This window comes from Macaca thibetana, chromosome 14, assembly GCF_024542745.1.
Source record: "Macaca thibetana thibetana isolate TM-01 chromosome 14, ASM2454274v1, whole genome shotgun sequence".
NCBI classification, from domain to species: domain Eukaryota; kingdom Metazoa; phylum Chordata; class Mammalia; order Primates; family Cercopithecidae; genus Macaca; species Macaca thibetana.
The window spans coordinates 109,820,706-109,842,181 of NC_065591.1; the positions used below are offsets into that span (position 1 = coordinate 109,820,706).

General features: G+C 49.2%; 3 protein-coding genes across 5 annotated transcripts in view; 1 reads left to right on the forward strand and 2 right to left on the reverse strand.

Annotated features, from left to right (window-relative positions):
- SMIM35 (small integral membrane protein 35) overlaps nucleotides 1–8,201 on the reverse strand; it is a 72,299-nt gene extending 64,098 nt beyond the window's left edge. Inside the window, exon 1 of the mRNA XM_050758463.1 lies at nucleotides 7,884–8,201. The gene's annotated coding sequence lies outside the window, so the exon portion shown is untranslated. The remainder of the gene's footprint in view (nucleotides 1–7,883) is intronic.
- The window catches only part of FXYD6 (FXYD domain containing ion transport regulator 6), a 286,618-nt gene that overhangs the window by 239,361 nt on the left and 25,781 nt on the right, over nucleotides 1–21,476 (reverse strand). The window lies entirely within an intron of this gene.
- The window catches only part of TMPRSS4 (transmembrane serine protease 4), a 42,901-nt gene that overhangs the window by 2,294 nt on the left and 19,131 nt on the right, over nucleotides 1–21,476 (forward strand). The window contains exons 2-3 of the mRNA XM_050758480.1: nucleotides 15,857–15,890; nucleotides 19,851–19,964. Coding sequence (XP_050614437.1) covers nucleotides 15,857–15,890; nucleotides 19,851–19,964 — 148 coding nt within the window. The remainder of the gene's footprint in view (nucleotides 1–15,856; nucleotides 15,891–19,850; nucleotides 19,965–21,476) is intronic.

The window sequence follows — 21,476 nt, forward strand, 5'->3', positions numbered from 1 at the left end:
GGCATTGCTGCAGGAGCAGGGGAGGGCAGGTGGGCACACTGATGGAGGGGTCAAGTCAGGCCTGGGGCCCCAAAGGCAAGGCAGCAGCATGGCCAATCTCCACGGTATGGTCAAGGAAGTTTCTAGCCCCAGAGCTAGCCATTATACCGCCTGTGCTTAATAACCCTGTCATTAAGCCTGTGCTTAATAACCCTAGACAGCCATAGCTCCCAGCCCTGAGGGGAGGATGGGATCTCCTCGCCCAGGCTCAGCCCTCCCTTCCCTTCCATTCCCTACCTCCTTCCATCCCCACAGGCCCCTCTCTGTGACAGTCAGGGTCCTTTGAGCTGCTGCGTCTTAAGGACTGCTCTCCCCAGAACCCATTAAGCTGGGTATTCCTAGGGAGAGCTGGAGCAGGGACTCAGGCCCAGGCAGAGGTCAGAACCCAAGCCCTGTCCCCGAAGGAAGTGTGTCCCATCCTAACTACTCCGTAGCTGAGGCCTGGAGGGAAGTCAGGGACCCTGGGACTGGCTCTCCTGGCCTTGACTCATGACTGTTCCGGAGACCCAAATGCACCCTGAGCCACCAGACGCACCCTGAGCCACCAGACATGGGTGTTAACACCTGAGGTCAAACCCCTGATGCTTCCGGCTGCTCTGGAGGAAGCTGATCCTCCCTCCCATCTCCTGTTTTCTGTGCCAGCCTGGTACAGACTCAAGGGGCTTGGCTGGGCTTGGCTGGGCTCAGAAATGTGGCAGTCAGGAGCCAGCCTGCGGGCAGTGGGGTGCTGGGAGCACTGTGGAGTCCACCCCTGACTAGGGCACAGAATCCAGAAACCCACTCATCCCCGGCGGTGCCATCCTAGGCTCTGAGGTGGTAAACTGAGCTGGGCAGTGGGAAGGTCCTAAAAGGCAAGACAGGCAAGGAGGGGCTACTTGCTCTGCCTGCTCTCCTGGATCCCTCGCCACCTGGGTGACGGGGCCTGGTGTCACTGTAACTCCCCCCAAAGAAGCTCCAGCCAGCCACCATTTAATCAGCCCCTGTCATTGGCCAGTCTCTAAATGGGGCTGGGGGTTGGGGGACACAATACCTAGGTTTCACCCTGCAGGTGCTCAACACAGAGTGTGGCAAGTATAACACCAGCAGTGGTTACAAGGTACCCCTGGAGCTGAAAAGGCAACAGATTCTCTCTAGGGCAGTGGGGAAATTGTGCTGGAAGAGAAACGATTTGCAATGGGCTTTGAAGGATGAGCAGGCTCTCTCCAGGCAGGGAAAGCAGGAAGGAGCTCCAGACACAGGGAACTGCATGTGTGAACAGCAAGAAAGAGTGGGAGTGTAGGGACAAGAGGGTCTTGTGCTGCGGCTGGAGCAAAGGTGCTGGCACTCCAGGCCGTGGGAGCTGCACCTGCCGAGGTGGAAGCTGCATCCCCAGGCCCTGTCCATCTCCCAAGGCGCTTCTCGCCTGACCCTGGGGTCAAGCTCTGTGCCTGGGTGCTTCCCTGGAGAAGGGGTTTAGATGTCAGGGCTCCTGTGTGCCCCCAGGCCTCTCCTCCTCTCAGTCTCTCCTCCTCTCAGTCTTCGCTCAGTGCGGCTGAGGACCCAGCAGACACCTCCCTAGCCCAGACCCATGCCAAAGCCCAAGAGATCTGAGAAACTGAATGAAAGAAATGAGGAGAGACCAGTTCAGGGGGGCCGTGGGCAGGGGGACAGATGAGAAAAACAGACCAAAAACAAGGCTGGGGAACTGCTAACAAGCTTCCCAAAGCCCCAGAACAGCCCCAGGGCAGCAGGAGACAAACGCTCTCAGGCCTGAAAATCTGCATGGCCTCAGCCTTCCCAGGTGCCTCTTCTGCCCTCAGCCTTCCTTCCTGCTCAGGTGAAAACAACAGCCTCAATAAAACGCTTCAAGTTCCCAAGCAAGGATTCCCCAGGATAGTGAACTCCTCCAAACCTAAAGTGCATCCATCTGCCACATTTTCTTATAAACCTGTTGCCACCAGAATGGGAGCTTCTTGAGGACAGGGTCTGTGTCTTTTCTGTTTTTAGCCATAAACCTAGCACAGGGCGTGTCATCCATGGCATGGACTAGGCACTTAGTAAATGTGAATGAATGAATGAGTGGATTGATGGATGACAGATAAATGATCAAAGATGGAATCCCCTATAACCAGTGTCTGATTTATCTGACACTGAAAACAAGGCTCACCCCAAGTTGAACTGGAAAACATGCCAGATTCTATCTGAGGGGTTACTAAAGGATTTTTATCCCAGCGGCGGTTGGGCGTGAGGGAGGCACAGGTCTGAGCCTGCCTGGAAACCCTGGTGATAGGGAAGGGGAAAAGTGGGGCAGAGCCAAAGTGGCAATCCCCCGTGACACGTCTAACGCCACCTCCCAGCCTGCCGCTCTGACTAACCAGCACGTCGGCAGCAGAGACATGTGTAAACGAGACGGAAAACCGCAACAGTCCTCCCCTGCCCGTGGCCCCCAGAGCCCCTCCAGCTTCCTCGTGTAATGCACATGCAACCAGAAACTCTCAAAGGGTAGCAGATGAAAGGAACACTGAGGAAGACGGTGAGAGACACGATGGCCCCTGTCCAGGAGTGGGCACCTGTCCAGGGGTGGCAGTGGCGTCCCCTGTCACAAAATGTCCTGCATATCAGTCTGGCTGGCCTTCGCCCACTGGTGCAGTTGAGCCAACCAATGCTTTCAGCATATCCTGCTGTCTCAGTCTCTTCCTCTAAAATCTGTATTCATTCATTCATTCATTCGTTCGTTCATTCAGCATGTGTTCCTTGAGCATCTACTTTGTGCTAGGTACTGGAAAGATACCATGGAAGATTCAGAGAACATGTAAAATCTAGGCCTTCAATTTTGTGCACTCCATAGATGGAACAGGAGCAGGGGACACCGCTTGCCCACACCCCAGGCAGAACCTGACATTCACTCACTCACTGATGTCCACAAGAAGGGGGTAACTATAGAGCCGAGGTCAGCCCCTCACCTTCATCCCATCTCCACCCTGACATCACCCACCATCACATCTCCAGTCCCCAGAGAGGAGGGTCCTGCCAGGCTGCCGGGAGAACCTACCGGGACACGTAGGTGTCACTGGTGGTCTTAAAGAGAGTAATAGCTACAGTGGCAGCATCATGTCTCTATCCAAATGCAACAAAGGCACCATATTGTGCTTCAAGAAGCATTTTCACATCCAAAATCTCCCTTCAGTCTGATACAACTCTCTGAGACATTGTAATCCTCATTCTGTAGACGAAGAAATTGAGGCTCAGCTGGGTGTGGTGGCTCAAGCCTGTAATCCCAGCACTTTGGGAGGCCAAGGTGGGTGGATCACCTGAGGTCAGAAGTTCAAGACCAGCCTGGCCAACATGGTGAAACCCCGTCTCTACTAAAGATACAAAAATTAGCTGAACACAGTGGCTCACGCCTGTAATCCCAGCTACTCAGGAGGCTGAGGCACGAGAATCACTTGAACTCAGGAGGCAGAGGTTGCAGTAAGCCCAGATCATACCACTCCACCCTGGGCAATAGAGTAAGACTCAGTCAAAAAAAAAAAAAAAAAAAAAAAAAAAAGAAAGAAAGAAAGAAAGAAAGAAAGAAAGAAAGAAAGAAAGGAAGGAAGGAAGGAAGGAAGGAAGGAAGGAAGGAAGGAAGGAAGGAAGGAAGGAAGGAAGGAAGGAAGGAAGGAAGGAAGGAAAAAGAAAAGAAAGATATTGAGGCCCAAAGAGGTTCATGACTTGAAAAGGGTCGTTCAGCCAAGGGCAAAGGGAAAACCAGTAGCTATAATTAACTTAGACTTTCGAGAAGACTAAACTCAAGTTTCATACCCAATGCTGCCCAGGGAAAAAACCCAAATTACCAGGAGACCATTAAGGGTAGAAAATTGATGTAAAGAGAGAATATTACAAGTGGATCAGGCCTAGGGCTAATCCTATCTGTGAAAGGAAACAAGAGAAATTTCAGACTGAGAGTGAGCTCTTCAGAATCACAGACCCTAAGGAAAAACCTTAGAGGTCTTCTCGGCGAGTGGGTTTCCCAAGCGTACTTTGGCCTCAGAGCCGGTTGCTCCACTGAAATCAAATGCAGAACCCCCATACGGGATAAACAGAGCTGCAGGTTTTGGAAGGACTGTCCCCCACCCACACCACTTCTGCCCTGGTCACTGCTCCTCTGCCGCACCGCTGGGGGGCTTGGTCGAATCCCCCAGGGGTGCTCAGAGCCCTTACTCAGACCCTGGCCCTTGTCTGCCACAGAAACCTTCACAGTCCAGCTTTTGCTCACACATCTGTTTCTAGAAGCTACAGTTGCTGAAAACAATCTTTCCTTTGCCAGGAGAAAAGACTTTCTGTAACTTCCCCCGTTCCTCCTGGAATGGTCTTTTGCCTTTCTCAGATGGCCACACACACTTGAAGCTTTCATGCTTCCACTGGTCCCTGCTTCTCTGAACTGCGTCCCCCACCCTCTCTTCCAAGAGAGTTCACATAGGTCACACGACATCCCCTCCTGTCCCCTGACTGCCCTGGTCACTCTCCCCAGATGCACTTAGTCCACAGAATACCCTGCTGAAGCCAAGCCCCGGGGCCCATGAAATCATAAAAGTAGCTCTTTGTTCAGTTCCCATTACATACATGACAGGCTCTCTATGAATCTCCTTCCCATTAACAGTAAATAATTTTTGACTATGAGTATCTACTATGTCATGAACTTCCCAGGTTCTATTTTAATATTGTTAGTAATAATTAATAAAAATAATAGAATATACTCCATGGGCAAAAGAGCTTTACCTCTGATTCACTGCTAGATCTCCAGGGCCCAGAAAGGTGCCTTACTCAATGACTAAACTATTATTATTGGTATTATTATTATTATTACAGTTAACAATTATTGTACTCTTGGCTGGGCACAGTGGCTCACACCTGTAATCCCACTTTGGGAAGCCAAAGTGGGCGGATCACCTGAGATCAGGAGTTCAAGACCAGCCTGGCCAACATGGTGAAACCCCATCTCTACTAAAAATACAAAAAATTAGCTAGGCGTGGTGGCAGGTGCCTGTAATCCCAGCTACTCGGGAGGCTGAGGCAGAAGAATCGCTTGAACCTGGGAGGTGGAGGTTGCAGTGAGCCGAGACCGCGCCACTGCACTCCAGCCTGGGCAACAGAGCGAGACTCCATCTCAAAAACAAAACAAAACAAACAAACAAAAAAACAATTATTGTACTCTTACCATGCACCAGGCAATGTACTATATGCTATGCATATCTGGGGCTCCTTAGGAGGGAGATTTACTGCATCTCTCTTTCTCTCTCTCCCTCTTTTTCACACACACATGAAATTGAGGCTCTTGGTGGTTCAAAAACTGCCTAAAGCCTCAGGCCGATGAGCAAATAGGATTCAGACCCAGGCTGCAGGATTCCACGGCCTGTGCTCTGTGCACTGTAAAACACAGCCTCTCCTAGCAAATGAAATCTCAGCAAGGAGAAACTTCATGAAGCACTCGACGAGTTATATGAGTGGGCAGGAAAGCAGTAAAGGAACTTCAGGTTATGCAACTACAAAGTCGGAGATGCAGAGAAGACACTGAAGCACTATTAAAGCACTATTTATAGGATCCTGAGCTCAGAGTTCACAGGAAACAGATCTAGGGTCACTGAAACCTGTGCCAGGAGATTGGCTGCAGCAGCCACACCAGCCCACCAAGGCTGGTTATCACTGGGGCCTCCAGAACAAATGAGAATCCTCAACCCTGCCCCTGTATGGAACCACAGTGCAGACCCTCCTTGAGCATGTGTGGAGTTCTGCTCTCCATGCCTGTAGGGTGACTGGGGCAGAGGGCACTAATTTTCACTTACTAAACTCCTCTATATTTCAAGCACCAAGCCAGGCACATCACATGTGTCATCATTAATTCTCATCAACAACCCTGTGAAGTAAGTCATATTCTCCCCATTTTACAGATGAGAAAACTGAGACTCAGAAAAATTTATTAATTTGCCCAAGACTACCTGGCTGGGAAGAGGTAGAGCTGGATTCAGGCCAGCGTGCCTGCCTCAGAGTTCAGGAGGAGCAGGATCAAGGGACAACCCCCTTCTGATCAAGGTAGCTGAGACCCCTCAAACTGCAAAGACCAATTCAGGGGACTATGAGCAAGTCTGTAAAATCATGCAAGGACCAGATGGGGCTCCCAGGGCCTTGCAAAGGTGCTGAAAAGTGCATGGTGCTGAGCAGGTGGTACACCTTACAGAACCCTACTCCCTACCATCTTGGGAAGTTGCTTTTATTGTACCCACATTCCAAAGAAGGAAACTGGGTCCAGGAGCTGTTGAGTGACTTGCTCAAAGTTTTTCTACAGATGGAGGAGTCAGATCTTCTTCTTCTTCTTTTATTTTTTTTTGAGACAGAGTCTCACACTGTTGCCCAGGCTGGAGTGCAGTGACACGATCTCGGCTCACTGCAACCTCCACCTCCCGGGTTCAAGTGAGTCTCCTGCCTCATCCTCCCGAGTAGCTGGGATTACAGGCGCCCACCACCACGCCCAGCTAATTTTTTGTATTTTTAGTAAAGACGGGGTTTCACTATGTTGGCCAGGCTGGTCTCGAACTCCTGACTGGAGTCAGTTCCAGTCAGTTCCTTTTCCCTCCCAGCCATTTCCCTTCCCCTTAAAGTTTCAAGGACAATTCAGGTCAAGCAAAAGTGAGTATGATTCTTGAAAGATGGTATACACTCTGTCTTTGAACTTTTTTAAATTAACATCAGACTGCTCCGTGGACGGCAGCTCCTCAGTTCAGGTAAATTGCAGAGTTGAGAGAACCCCTCTAAGCTTCAATATCCATCAGCCCTTCCCAGCGGCAAACCCGTGAGGGTCCCTGTTAGGCTGAAAGGCTGAACTGAAAGGTCCTCTCAAGTCCACACCAGCCATTGTCCAGGCATTGTCCTCAGGTGTGCAAAGATGGTAGCACCTTCCTTCCTATCAGACCCTTCCAGGAAGGGAAGGTGGGCTCAGATGGACCCACCACCCTAGAACAGAGGGAGAGCTGAGCAAAGTAGAATTGCTGCGAGTTCCAAAAGGTGGGAGAGAATGAGCTGCTTCCCCTAGGACAAAGAGAAGACCGCAGAGGGATTCCTAAGTACGGCAGTAAACAGCAGCATCGCCTGGAAGCAAGGGTTCTCCAGTGGGAGCCAGGTCCGTCTTCAGTTTAATTCAGCCCAATGGGCATGTATAAATACCTCACTCCTGCCCTTCACATTATCTCTGGGGAAAGAGCATAACTGCTGTGCCTCAGTTTCTCCATTTGTGAAATAGGGATAGTTACATCTTCCTTGCCTCCCGGCCCTAACTAAACCTAAGAGCTACGCCCAAACACAAAAGCTGATTCTTAAACGATGGGAGCTGAACAGCAGGCTGGCAGGGGACAATGGCAGGCTGCCTGACCCCTCCCTTCGGCCCCAGGCCCTGCCCTGGAGCCATTATGTGCTAAGATGGGGGCTAAGGCGCTCGGCTCCAGTTGCCAACAGGTCAGCACCTATGTGGCTTAGAACAAGGCAAAATGGTTTCTAATGTAGCAGCCGAGGCTGAGGGTAGACCCAAAGGAAAAAGTGCTGCTCTAAGAATGCCTCAATGCCAGGCAGTGTTTGTGAGGATGCTCCCTGAATCTCTGCACGTGAGCTTAGATGCCCAGCTGCATATGGCCTGGGCTGGTAGTTGACCCACCTGGAGACAGAGTAACAGGTGAGATCCCAGGATACTTGGAAGCAGGCATGATCAATCATCTCTGAGGACTTCCCATGCACTCTGGGCTGCTGCATCACCACCAGGCTCATCTCAAGAAACTCACTCCCTCCTCTCCTGCCCCATGATCTTCCAGCCCTCAGTGACCCTCTTCTCCCCTTACCTGTCATGGCTGAGACATCCAAGAGAGAGAGCCCTGTTTCCAGTGCAGCAAAGGCATCAAACTGCCTATTCCAGCTGTAAGTGGCGAGGACACAGCTGTTCGCCGTTGGTTTGGGGGAGGGATGCAGGTTCCGGGATCAGAGAGCAGAGTAAGGCGCCCTCAGAGGAGCGTTGTGGCCAGGCCCCACAATGGTGAGCACCTCTGGGTCTCTTGGCTTACTCAAAGAACTTTCCCCACCCCCTCCCTTGGGTTTTCCCCACTGCTTGTCACTGACCTCAGCAACCTACTGCCACCTGCCCAAGCCTCAAAGGACCTGTTTATCCCATCACCTAGCAACAGCAGCATCTCTGGCTCTAGGTTTTCCTATGAGACCATGGGAAGCCAGGGCCTTGGACTCCAGGGAAGACTGAAGCTGCTGTAGACAGGAACAGGGCCAGGAGGCCCCTTTTATGTGCCCCTACTTTTCTCTCTTTGTCCACACTCCAGTCATCCCAGCTCTGCCCTTACTGACTTCTTTCCAGAGCAAGGCAATGCCAAGTCAGCATTGCAGAGAGGAAGACAGAAATAAAGCTCCAGGGACAGGCTGCTTGGCAAGGGAAGCAGACAGGAGCTGGCCGAGCTTTCTGTTCCTTTGGCCTCCTTGAGCTGCCGCCTCTTCTTCCCCTCCTTATTAGCCTGGTGGACTGCCTGTTTCATTGTGAGGTTATTAACCCTTTCATTCCATCTCTGAAAGACAGTTCCCAATTACCCAAAGGGACCTTGAGGTTCAGAGACATTGAGGAGTGTGCCCAAAGTCACACAGCAAGTCAGAAGACAAGGCAAGATGAGAACTCATACTCCCCAGGCTGGTGGCTTCTCTGCAGCCACTTAATCTTCACTCCATTTAAAATGCCTTGTATCTGGGTTCATCATCTCTGAGCTGGAAAGGAAGCTTGTAACTTAAGATGTCCATTTGCTTTTTGGAGCTGAGCTAAGCCCAACCAGGAGGTTCCCCATGATCTAAAACAGTAGTAGGGGTGAGGAGTAGGAATAAAGGAAGAAGAGGCAGGTGAGAAAGGTGGGAACTTAATGGAAGAAAGGGAAGAACAAAGGCTAATATCAATAAAGCCCCTCCCAGGAACCAAGCCCTGCAATAGGCCCCTTTCCCGACACGCTCTTTGAGGGAAGTATCTTGACCCCATTCATGGATGACATGGCAGAGCCCAGAACTGAGCAAAGTCACTCTACCTTCAGACCAAGGAAGAGCTGGGGAGATGCTGGGGGCAATCTCTGCATGATGATTGCGTGCTGATTATATCCAACAAGGCTGTATTGCAAGGGAGGAGTGATTCAAAAGGACCCAGCACCAGCTAATGACTGTTACCCAGATGTGTTCCTAAAACCACAAGGAGATGAAACCAACAGTCCACCAAGTCCAGAAACCGGGCCCGAAGGACTAGATCTGTTCCTTACTTGCTCTGAAGCCGGAACAGCTGCCTCTTCCGTAAAATGGGGACAATTTCTCGGGGTTGTTCCACGGATTATAGAGGGCAGCATTTATGAAAGAAAGACATGGTAAATTATATAATAATACTCCACTGCAATAACTAATGGTTCTGCCTCCATATTTCGGGCTTGGATTAATGTCTTCCTGCTGCCGGTGACAAACCGAGAAGCAGGAAAAGAAGATTCTCTGAGTTGATCAGGCAATGGCAGGTTTTCCAGAGATCGAACACCCACCCACTTCCACCTCCCCACCTCACCCCCTACCTGGGCCCTGATGGCCTGGGCATTCTTGCCCTTCCACTGTACCACAGACAGCAGGAGCTTCATTCCCGGATGAGCCCCAGGTCAGACACTGGCTGGGCTGGACCCGTGAGTCAGGGCTCTGCGGCAGGCTGAATCAACAGAGCAGACAGGCCTGGCCCAGCCAGTGGCCCAAACAGAAAGGGAAAGGCCAGTGCCTTTGCTTGGTCCGGCCTGCGCCGGGACTGCAACAGTTGTAGCCAGAAGCTGAGTTCAAGCTGCGGGTAAATAAATACATCTCCAGCAAAGCAGAAGGAAGCACATGTGTTGTTTGGTGACGTCTCAACTTCCTCCTTCCCTCTATTAACTCCAGGTTAAGACAATTCTATCTGACCTCTGTTTTCTCATCTGAAAATAAGGAAGTTGCCTTGTTTCAGCTTTGCATCTTCTGATCATGGCGGGGACCCACCATGGTGAGGGGGTCTGGCTGGATCTCTGAATTTTACCTGGTACCCACATCTCTCAGCCCCATTCTCTCCTTTCCTTAGCTCAGGATTGTTGCTTCTGGGCTCAGAGGAGATGCAGCTGGTCATAAGTCCCTATTTCTATCCTGCTCAGGGATGTCATCGACATTGATGGACCCCAGTTGACACTCACAGGCCTAAAATGCACCTACCTCTCTGCCCATCAGCCCCAGTATGTGTGACTTTCTGCAGCTCCTCTTCCAGAATTGTGTCTGTCCATCATCTCTCATCACTCTGTGTCAGAGATGTTTGCCAAGAGCTCATGGGGAAACTCAGGCAGCACAACAGTAAGGGCAGAGCATGGTGAGGACACGAGTTTGACCTGAAACCACTCCGTATAGCCAGGTGATGGCTTTTGTATGTTTTCCTTGAGGCTTGGGTGCGTAGCATTGGGGGAACTAGAATCTTTGCTTCATGAATTTTTTCACTATTGGTCCATGCAGGGCCCATTTGTAACTTGCTAGTTAGTTGGTTTTAACAATGTAATAAGCCTCCATAAATCCACCATTCCCAACAAAAGCTAGGACTTAATAGTAACCTACATCTAACCATGAGGTCCCCACTCCTGCACACACATATCCATCCCCCTCCTGAGGTGGGTAGGGCAAGAGTCTTTCGTTTATTAATTCAACAAATGTTGGCTGTACCTATTTGATAGGCCACGGACTGTGCTACAAGCTCCCTGCCCAGGTAAGTTCTTCCCAAACCCCATATTCATCATTTCCTTGCTTCTCTATGGAAAAGATTCTGTGCTATATGTAATCTTTTGGGACTAACTTTTTCACTTAATATTACATTCTAATATCATCCTTATAATTATTATTATTATTATTATTATTATTTTGAGATGGAGTCTCACTCTGTCCCCCAGGCTGGAGTGCAGTGGCACTATCTCACTCACTGCAACCTCCGCCTCCCAGGTTCAAGGGATTCTCCTGCCTCAGCCTTCTGAGTAGCTGGGATTACAGGCACCTGCCACCATGCCTGGCTAATTTTTGTATTTTTAGTAGAGACAGGGTTTCACCAGGCTGGTCTCGAATTCCTGACCTCATGATCTACCCGCCTCGGCCTCCCAAAGTTCTGGGATTACAGGTGTGAGCCACCACACCTGGCCCCATCCATATTATTTTGTGTCACTATAGTTCATTTGTTTTGACTGCAGCCTAATATGTCATTGTGTGAATATACCACAGTCAGCTTCGTAAAGACTGACCTGAGATTGAGTCCTCAAACTGAGATATTTTCACTAATTCTTTCATTCAACAAATATTTTTTCAACACTCGTTATCTACTGTACATTGTAGGAGACATCAGGGATGCCACAGTTAACAAGATAGTCACAGTTCCTATCATTCTAGCTTACAGTTTTGCTTTAGTTCATTTTTTCTTTCTCTTTTTTGGTTTCAAACAGGTATAGAATTTTTTCCCACAGCTACTACTCAGTGAATAGCAATTGAAAACAATTAAGGGCCAGTCATGGTGGCTCACACCTGTAATCCCAAAACTTTGGGAGGCTGAGGTGGGCAGATCATTTGAGTCCAGGAGTTCGAGACCAGCCTGAGCAATACAGTGAGACCTCATCCTATGAAAAAATTAAAAATAGCTGGGCGTGGTGGTGCATGCCCATGGTCCCAGCTACTCGGGAGGCTGAGGTGGGAGGAGCACTTGAGCCCAGGAGGTGGCTGTTGCAGTGAGCTGAGATCACAACATTGCACTCCAGCCTGGGCGAAAGAATGAGACTCTCTCTTCCTTTCTCTCTCTCTCTCTCTCTCTCACACACACACACACACACACACACATACACAATTAGCCACTGTTCAGTCCAGTGATGAGGAATCCAAGGCCCCAGAAAGTGCAGAATATAAGCTTCCTTTGTGCGTCAGCTTTTAGCACAATTCCAGGTCCATCAAAGGTGTATAGTCAATATTTGTCAAATTAACAATAAACAAAAGAAATTTGCCCTACCTACCTCAATGAATGCAGGCATGCATGCACAAGTAGACTCAGTGGAAGGGAATGAATCGACAAGAAAGGGCCCACTTCCCTGCTCCACCAGCCGCTCCTCTAGCCTCCCACAGCTCAGCAAGCACCCTCTTACCCACAAAACTAAACCCAAGCACACCCAGTCCGTCGGCGAGGCCTATTGCCTGTATCTTCCAAACACATATGGCGTTTTTTTACCACCAACCTCCTCTCTCCTTAGGCCCTTGCCTTGCTCCAGCCATGCCCATCTCTATTCAGTTCCTCCAACCCCCCAAGCTTGTTCCTTGCCACTTGGCTCCTTCTTGTCACCTCCTCTAGGGAGACCAGCAAGATCCTCCACAACCATCCTGAGCCCCTCCCTAGAGCTCCCATTCTCAGTCTCCATCCAGGCGCTGTCTCCTCTCAGCCTGGATTACTCTCTGCATAGCACCTACCCCTCTCTGACCTTTTCTGGTTTATCTGTTTATGGCCTGTCCTCCGCCTTCCCCTAGCCCTCCTCTCCACCAAGAAACAAGCTTCTCAGGGACAGACTCTCTGCTGTCTTTTTTGGGCACTATATTCCCCATCTTGCTGGGGTGGTTTCTTAATCTGCCTCTGAATCCTCCTGGAGTAGTGCCTGGTACAATGTAGATGCTTTACAAGCATTTGTTTAGTTAATAATTAATTCTTTAACGCTGCCCATCCTGGTTAGCAGACAATTGATATCGACTTGACTAGACAAGAGTTAGATGCAAGGACTTTGTAAACCATCACATGCCAGGTGGGTGTGAATTACTGTTGATATTATCCTACCTTGACTCTAGCCACAATGCAGAGTTGCCCAATTGGGTCTCATCTTCAGCCTGGAAACAGTCTGCTCGATCCAGCCCTGGTGATGGTGGAGGAGAGACGGCTGGGAATGAACTACAATGCAGAGCTCAAAGTTCAGTACCAGCCTGGTGCTAAACACCAAAGGTACAAAGGCAATGAGAAAGAGCGGCCAATTAAAAATAAAATTTTAAATTTTAAAAAGCAACCAAAAAGAAGAAAAAACAAAAGGAAATGCTGACCATCCTATGAGAGAAGTCCTGTGATAAACTCCTGTACCAAATGCTACAGAAATACAGAGGATGATGTAACTGCCTAGGGGGTTCACCTTGCCTGCTGCCTAGACAAAACCGATTCTTCAAGATGGGGGAATTGCAATAGAGAAAGAGTAATTCACGCAGAGCCAGCTGTGCGGGAGACTGGAGTTTTATTATTACTCAAATCAGTCTCCCCGAGCATTCAGGGAGCAGTTTTTAAGAATAACTTGGTGGGTAGGGGGAAGCCAGCGAGCCAGGAATGTTGATTGGTCAGGGACGAAATCATATGGAGCTGGAGCTGACTTCTTGCACTGAGTCAGTTCCTGGGTGGGGGGCCAGAGATCAGATAAGCCAGTTTATCGATCTGGGTGGTGCCAGCTGATCCATCAAGTGCAGGGTCTGCAAAATATCTCAAGCACTGATCTTAGAAGCAGTTTGGGGAGGGTCAGAGTCTTGTGGCCTCCAGCTGTATGATTCCTAAACCATAATTTCTAATCTCGGGGCTAATGTTAATCTAGTCCCCAGACAAGAAGGAGGTCTGCTTTGGGAAAGAGCTGTTACCAACTTTGCTTAAACTATAAGCTGAGTTTCTCCCAAAGTTAGTTCAGCCTATGCCCAGGAATGACCAAGGACAGCTTGGAGGTTAGAAGTAAGATGGAGTCGGTTAAGTTAGATCTCTTTCACTGTCTCAGGCATCATTTTGCAAAGGCAGTTTCAATGGGAGGGCAGAGGGAAGAGAGTTCCCATGTGAGAGCCCAGCATTTCCCACCAGACAACTCATGTAATCCTCACAGTAGTCTTTTGAAGCAGGTTTTATCGTCCCCACTCTACAGAGGGTAAGCCTGGAGTTCAGAGAGGTGAAGGATCTTTCCTGAAAGCACACAGTTAACAGGAGGCCGGGGTTGTATTCTGACTTGACCCCTGCAGACTGCAGAACCAAGCTGTGTGCTACACCACAAGGCTGCCCATGGCCTAGTGTCACCCAAGGGCAAGGCCAGGCATGTCCTTCCAGCAGACTACAGTCTCGTTTGGGAGGAAAAGAAAGAGCTCCTCCCAACTGCTGTGTCCACCATGCTTAGCCATGGAGCAGGCAACACCCAGGGACCCTCCCTCTATATCTAATCAGGGTCACCCACTCAGGGATTGAAAGGGGCCCTCTCACTCCCAAGAGGAACAGAAAAAATCTCCAGTCGGAAATGTACAAGGTCCTGCGACTCCTCCAACCACCACCAAGGCGGGTCATGACTTCAGCACAATAGGGCAGGCAAGTCCCTGGGTGGAGACCTAGACCACAGGGTTCAGAGGGCGTAAACCCAGACAGCATCCTCCCTGTAACATTTGCCTGGCCGAAAGGGTGTGCATGTATTTTGTATGTGAGCCTTTGTGTCAGTGGCTCCTCCACGTGACTCTATGTGGCTATGTGCATGCCGAGTGCACACGTGGAGTGGTGTGAGTAAGTAAAAATGCCTTTGCGTGTATTTGTGTACATGCATCAATGGTGGCCTAAGACCACGCTCAGAAATGTCGTAGTGTTGGTAGCATATATGTAGTAAGGCATTCAAGTCTAAAGTGAATTTTTGCACATATAAACACCCTTGTAACCAATGTCAAGAATAAGATCCAGAAGTTTTCCAGAAGACTCCACTGTGCTCCTTCCAATAACTAACTGCCCCCCCTCCCCAGTGGTAACCACTGTTCTGACTTCTATCACTATAGATTAACCTTGCCTTTTACACTTTAGATAAGTGGAATTGTACTTTTTGTGACTATTTTCTTCCCTTCATCATTATGTCTATGGAATTCATCCATATCGTTGCGTTTTGAATTAGGTTATTCTTGTCTATTGCTGAATTATATTCTATTATATGAAAATACCAGTTTATCTACTCTACCAGTGACTGACTTTTGGGTTTTTCCAATGTTTAGCTATTATAAATGAAGCGACTGTAGACCTTCATGCACAGGGTTTTTGCTAGACGTTTGTACTCGTTTCTCTTGGCTATCTCCTGGAGCAGAATTGCTGGATCATAGAATCATAAAATAGTTGTATGTTTAGCATTAGTGGATTCAGCCAAACCATTTTCCAAAGTATTTGTACCAATTTACACTCCCATCAACAAGGTCTGAGAGCTCCTGTTTTCCCACATCGTCATCAACACAGTATTGTCAGTTTTTTACATTTTAGCCATTTGGTGTTTATGTAGAGATATTTTATTGTGGTTTGAATCTGCATTTGCCGGGTAAGTAATGACATTAAGCATTGTTTGGTACTTGTTGGCGAGTTGGGTGTTCCCTTTTGTAAAATGTCGATTCAAGTTTTTACAGAAATATAGTATCTGTAAACATAGACAAATCATTGACAAAAGCAGACAGTAGAGCAGAATCGTCTTAAGGAATTCAGCAATTTACACAACAAACCAGCAGCCAGTTGCTTCTACAATTGCTAATCAGTTGCTACTGGCTAAGCAAATTAATAAGTAAACTAATTGAAACAGATCAAATAGGTGTATGACTGAATGTTTCCTGTTGAACCAGGTATTTGGATAACACAGAGACCCCTAACTTAGACTCAGGGAGAAGGGAATATAGACAAGACCCAAGAACCTCCCCTAGGCTGCTAGCCCCAGCCGGAGAGGCTCCCACCTCAACTCACTGACTGTTTTTCCTTCAATTGCAGGATCCTGACAGTGATCAACCTCTGAACAGCCTTGGTAAGTTCAGGTCCGGCTTTCGTTTGTCCACCTTAGCCTCTGAGTTTCAGCTGCCAAGTAGATCCTAAGCCACTCTTGCCTGGCCCTCACCACCACCACCAAAGTGATAAATGCCATGGGTGACATCCAGCCACCCGTCTATCCATCACTCAGCAAACATTCCAGGATTCATTCTAGAAGCAGGAGGCCTAGTCTCTGGGGAAGCAGGACCAACAAACCTAAAATCACCAAAGCAATGATTCTCCAATTCATTCATTCAGTTACTCTTATTCTTTCACTAAAACTGTAAGTACCTGCCATGTGCCAGGCCCTGGGCTGGACGCTGGCCTATCACAATAATTAAGACAGCCGAAGTCCCTGGTCTCATGGAGTTCACAGTCCCACTGTGCTGCCAAGGAACAAGCTGGCCAGAAGCATTTTCATGAAAAATGGCAGTGCTTGCCTGATTTCCAGGGGAAGAAAAATAAGATAAAAAATAAAATGATCCCAAATTTAAGGAGGTGTTTTTCTTCCATTGCATTTTCTTAAACCATTAATATCTACTCCTGATAGCCTGCTAGATCAGCAAAACAGACGAGCAAGGAACACGTTAATATGAACAGATCAGTGAGAAAATGGCCAATCCTGCTTGACAGGTTATTTATTTCCCAGTTCTGGGTCATGAGTTAACAATGACCACAGACGAAGTAATCTTTAGCAAGTAAAATGGTGCCTAGTTGATACTTTGGAATTTAATATAAGAGTAGGCCATGGTGTCCCCAAAGAACACCAGGGTGCCAGCTGCTCCACCACCTGAACAAGGCTGAGAACTCTCAAACCAGAAAACAAGCTGAGTTTGCTCGAGGAGTGAACGTACCTATGCAGAACTATGCAGCACTGGGGCTTGGCGAAGACTAGCAGTGGAAGTCCATTTGGCTCAGAGAGAGAGGCCAAATTACACTGGCTTTGAAAGACATAATCCAGATGTGGAAGTCTCTTGTAGGCCCTCGAGTAAGAAGTGACAGGATGAAAGCAAGCTTTTAGGAAGCTCCGTCTAGCTGCGGTGGATAGGACAGGCTGGAGGGAGGAACAATAGCTGGCAAAGAGGCTGTTCATAGCTCACTGTGTTCGTTAACTTAAACTAGGTATGAAAGCTCTTTCCTTCCTAGTGGGGGAAGGAGATGCTCCCCGAGAATATCTGGGCCTGGACACAGGAACCCAGGGATCCCCATGGGTCACTCACTCTTGGAGAAAACAAACCAATCTCATGTTTCCAGAGGTAGGTGCTCAATAAATAAATCATGCATGAATTCATGAACAAAATGTCATCATAGTCATGGCCACAGGAAAGAGGACAATTCTGAAGACTGGCTGCTGGAACTTTAAAAACAGTATCAGCAAATATTACTGATAAGCTACTTTGTGCCAGGTCATAGTTTATGGGCAATACCATTCCAGTCCACATCCCCACTGCCTGGCTTCTGTGTCTGAAGTTAAAACTCTCTTTTGGGGAAACACAAAGTGTCCTAAGCTTTCCTTTGTCAACAGATTCATTAGTACTGGCATTCACTGGGTGCCAATCTCTGGCAGGATGCCATTCTCTGCTTTTGAAGAGCTGAGGAAAGAAATAGAGCCAGACATGTGATTAGCCATCATTCAAGGCAGAATAAAATGTGACCTGTAAGAAAGGTAGAAGGGGCCGGGCATGGTGGCTCATGCCAGTAATCCTAGTACTTGGGGAGGCCAAGGTGGGTGGATTGCTTGAGCCCAGGAGTTTGAGACCTATCTGGGTAACATGGTAAAACCCCATTTCTACAAAAAATACGAATGCTAACTGGGTGTGATGCCACATGCCTGTAGTCCCAGCTACTCAGGAGGCTAAGGTAAAAGGATGGCTTGAGCCCAGGAATTAGAGGTTGCAGTGAGCCAAGGTCATGCCACTGCCCCTGCACTCCAGCCTGGGCAGCAGATTCCGTGAATGAGAGAGAGAGAGAGAGAGAGAGAGAGAGAGAGAGAGAGAGAGAGAGAGAGAGAAGGGGAGGGGAGGGGAGGGGAGGAAAAGAAAAAAGAAAAGAAGTAGGTAGTAGAAGGGATGTGCTTAAGAGAACAGAGCCAAGAAAAATTCATCTGTTCATGTGACAAATATTTGTTGAGCAGTTACTATGGACCAAGCACTGTTCTAGGTACCAGGGATTCAGCAGTGAACAAAACAGACAAGTTCTGTCTTCAACGAGTCTTCATTTCATGGAAGGGTGGGAGGAGACAGAAAATATGTCAAATATAGCATATGTTAGAGGCGATGCGTGCTTTGGAAGAAAAGAAAGCAAGAAAGGAGGATAGGAAAGTTTGGAAGGCTCCATTTTAAATAGGGAGATCCAGGTAGGCCTCACTGTGAAGGTGACAGTGAAGAAAGACTGGGAGGAGGAGAGGGAGCCAGCCATGTGGAGGTGAGGGCAGGAGAGCCGGTCCGTTGCTTTCCAGGGTTTCCAGAATTCTTGCCCCAGCTCCCCCAGGGGAGAAATCCCCATGGCACCTCCCCAGCTTATTTCCCACAAGGAGAGGGGGACTTAAAAGAATGTACCTCTGACACTTACTGATATTAATTTTGCCTATGTTTTCCCTTTCAAGTTCCTTCTTCTTGGATAATGATGTGCAATTGACAATGTAGTTATTATCACCTCTGTTCTAGGCAGTGATCAACTCCTACCTGGTCTCCCTAACCCCAGACTGTCTTGTTCCAATCCATCTCCTCTCTGATGAAAGATCCATCTTTCTTTTCGTTTTTGGAGATGGAGTCTTGCTCTTGTCACCCAGGCTGGAGTACAATGGCACGATCTCTGCTCACTGCAACCTCCACCTCCTGGGTTCAAGCGATTCTCCTGCCTCAGCCTTCCGAGTATCTGGGATTACAGGCATGCACCACCACGCCTGGCTAATTTTTATATGTTTAGTAGAGCCAGGGTTTCACCATGTTGGCTAGGCTGGTCTTGAACTCTTGACCTCAGGTGATCCACCCACCTTGGCCTCCCAAAGTGCTGGGATTACAGGCGTGAGCCACCACACCTGACTAGATCCATCTTTCTAAAATTAATTTGATCCTGTCTCTCCACTGTTCAAAAACTTTCAACGGCTCCTCACTGCCTTCAGGATAAAACCCAGACTCCTTAGCATAGTGTTCAAGAGTCTCCACAGCTGCCTTCACCCATCCTGCCTTCCAACTTGCCTTTATTCCCCTGGTATGCCAGGCACATCAGGCAGCTTACAGGCCCCCTCCATGCCTCTGACTGAGCTGAGCCAGTGCCTCCCTCCCGACCTGCACTTAAGTGCCACGGGCTGAGGAGACTTTCACCAGCGTACCTTTGAAGATGTCTGTATTATAACATACATTATCTTCCACCGGGCTGGACTGGCATCTGCATCTGCCTCTTCCCCCAGATGGTAATCTCTTTAAAGACAAGGACCAGGCTGGGACTTGCTGTTTGTGGGATTGAAGATGCATTGATTCGCAAATGTTTATTAAGCCTCTACTAAGCACGCACTGTGCTGGAGGGCCCTGCCTCCCGGAAGCTTAATGTTTAATCAAAAGCTAAGTCAGGAGGTCTGGAAAAGGATAAATGGTGGCACAGTGAATGGGTACATGCTCCAGGGGCTCAGGCCTCTCTCGGGCAGGCAAAGGTCAGACGAAACCCAGAAATGTCCTGGGACAGGCTCAGGCAAGACACAGGGGAGGCGGCCTGGCCTGGGGGCTCCTTTGAGGGGCACTCATGAACGATAGGTGAGCCTGGATAAGTGAGAAGAGGCAGGGTAACCATGTGCTGATGAAGCTAAGCCTTGTCTGCAGGAATAACCCCCCAGCATTAACCATAACTGTCCTCAAGGCATTGCTGTCACCGGCCAGAGGGCGGCAGGCTGTGGAGTTTGGCTCAGGGACTACCAAGTGCTGACGGCATGCTCTCCCCTCTGCCTCCCACCTTCCTACAGATGTCAACCCCCTGCGCAAACCCCGTACCCCCATGGACACCTTCAGAAAAGTGGGGATCCCCATCATCGTAGCACTACTGAGCCTGGCGAGTATCATCATTGTGGTTGTCCTCAGTAAGTGACAGCCCCTACCCGACTTTCACCCTCTAAGTAAATGACAGGGCCCACCCCCCCACCCCCACACTCACCCCCTGAATAAGTGGCAGTCCCCCACCCCTGCCCTCACCACTTCAGTAAGAGGCAGTCCCCCACCTCTGCCCTCACCCCTTCAGTAAGAGGCAGCCCCACCCCTGCCCTCACCCCCTCAGTAAGAGGCAGCCCCGCCCCTCCCATCATCACCTCATAAGTGGCAGCCCCTACTTGTCCTTCACCCCCTCAGTAAGTGGCAGCCCCCACCCCCACAGTCAGGGGCAGGTGATCTGCATAAAGCTTTGCAGAAAAAAAAATCGTTGGTATAATAAAAGGAATTTGAGGAGAAAAAAAGAGAAAGAGAGAGAAAGAGAGAAAGAAGAAAGAAAGAAAGAAAGAGAGAGAGAGAGAGAAGAAAGAAAGAAAGAAAGAAAGAAAGAAAGAAAGAAAGAAAGAAAGAAAGAAAGAAACCACATGAATCCACCCCCTGCTTTGAAGAGAACCTTATTCTAAGAGTGAAAGGGGAGATGAACTCAGCCCCCATCTGTTCCAGATGGCTTCTATCCCAGGTGACTTCTTCTAGAGGGAGAGCACAGTGGCACATGTTCCTAACCCACGCAGGCAATTTGCAGGGCCGCCACGCCCCCTGCCCCCTCCTTCCCATCTTCTGCAGATTGCAAGCTGAGTGGCTCTGAGCAGCGGCTGGAAGAACAGGGAGAGTTTCTGCTTGTGAGGAGGGGAGAAAGAGGAGGCAGCAGAGAAGACCCCCCAGGCAGCTGGCACCTGGCCCCCTTCAGCCTGGCCTTCACCATGGCTAGTGCCTGAGGCCCAGTGTGGTCTTGAGCAGGCCTCTCTGCCTCAGGCCCTTATCCGTGATAAAGAAGATTCAACTGAAGGAGCAGGGATGTGGGTCTTTTTCGGCTCCCACATCTTATGATGGAGTCATTGCCTTTGTTATCCACATGAGCACAGCAGGTTACTGACCGCAACTTTTCACAGCAAGAAGTAGGGCACTGGGGACCAGACTAGGAATCAGGACACCTGAGACAGGGATCCTGGCTCTGCCACTTGCTGCTGCATGACCTTGAGTAAGTCCTTCACTGCCTCATAACCTCAGTCTCCTCACCTGTAAAATGTCCTTCCTCCCTCAAAGCGATATCCTGAGCACCAATGAGATAACATACGTAAACGACCAAGCTAAAAACCAAGTTTTGCAAAAGAGTGTGTCATCACACAGCAGCAGGCGAAATGTGACCCAGGACATGCATTTGCTAATTGGGGCAGGACTGCCTGTGCAGCCAGGGAATAGCTGGCCTTTCAGGAATCTGCACTTGTAACTGTGGTGACATTTCAAGCAGTAGCAGCCAACTGCCTGGTTGGAGGACACTGAGAGAGCCTCTGGTCCCCCTTCCACGCGAGCACTGAGGCTCGGAGAGGAGTAGCGGCAGTCAGGGTCAAGGCTGGGACAGGACCCCAGTGCCCTGATTGAACAGGTTC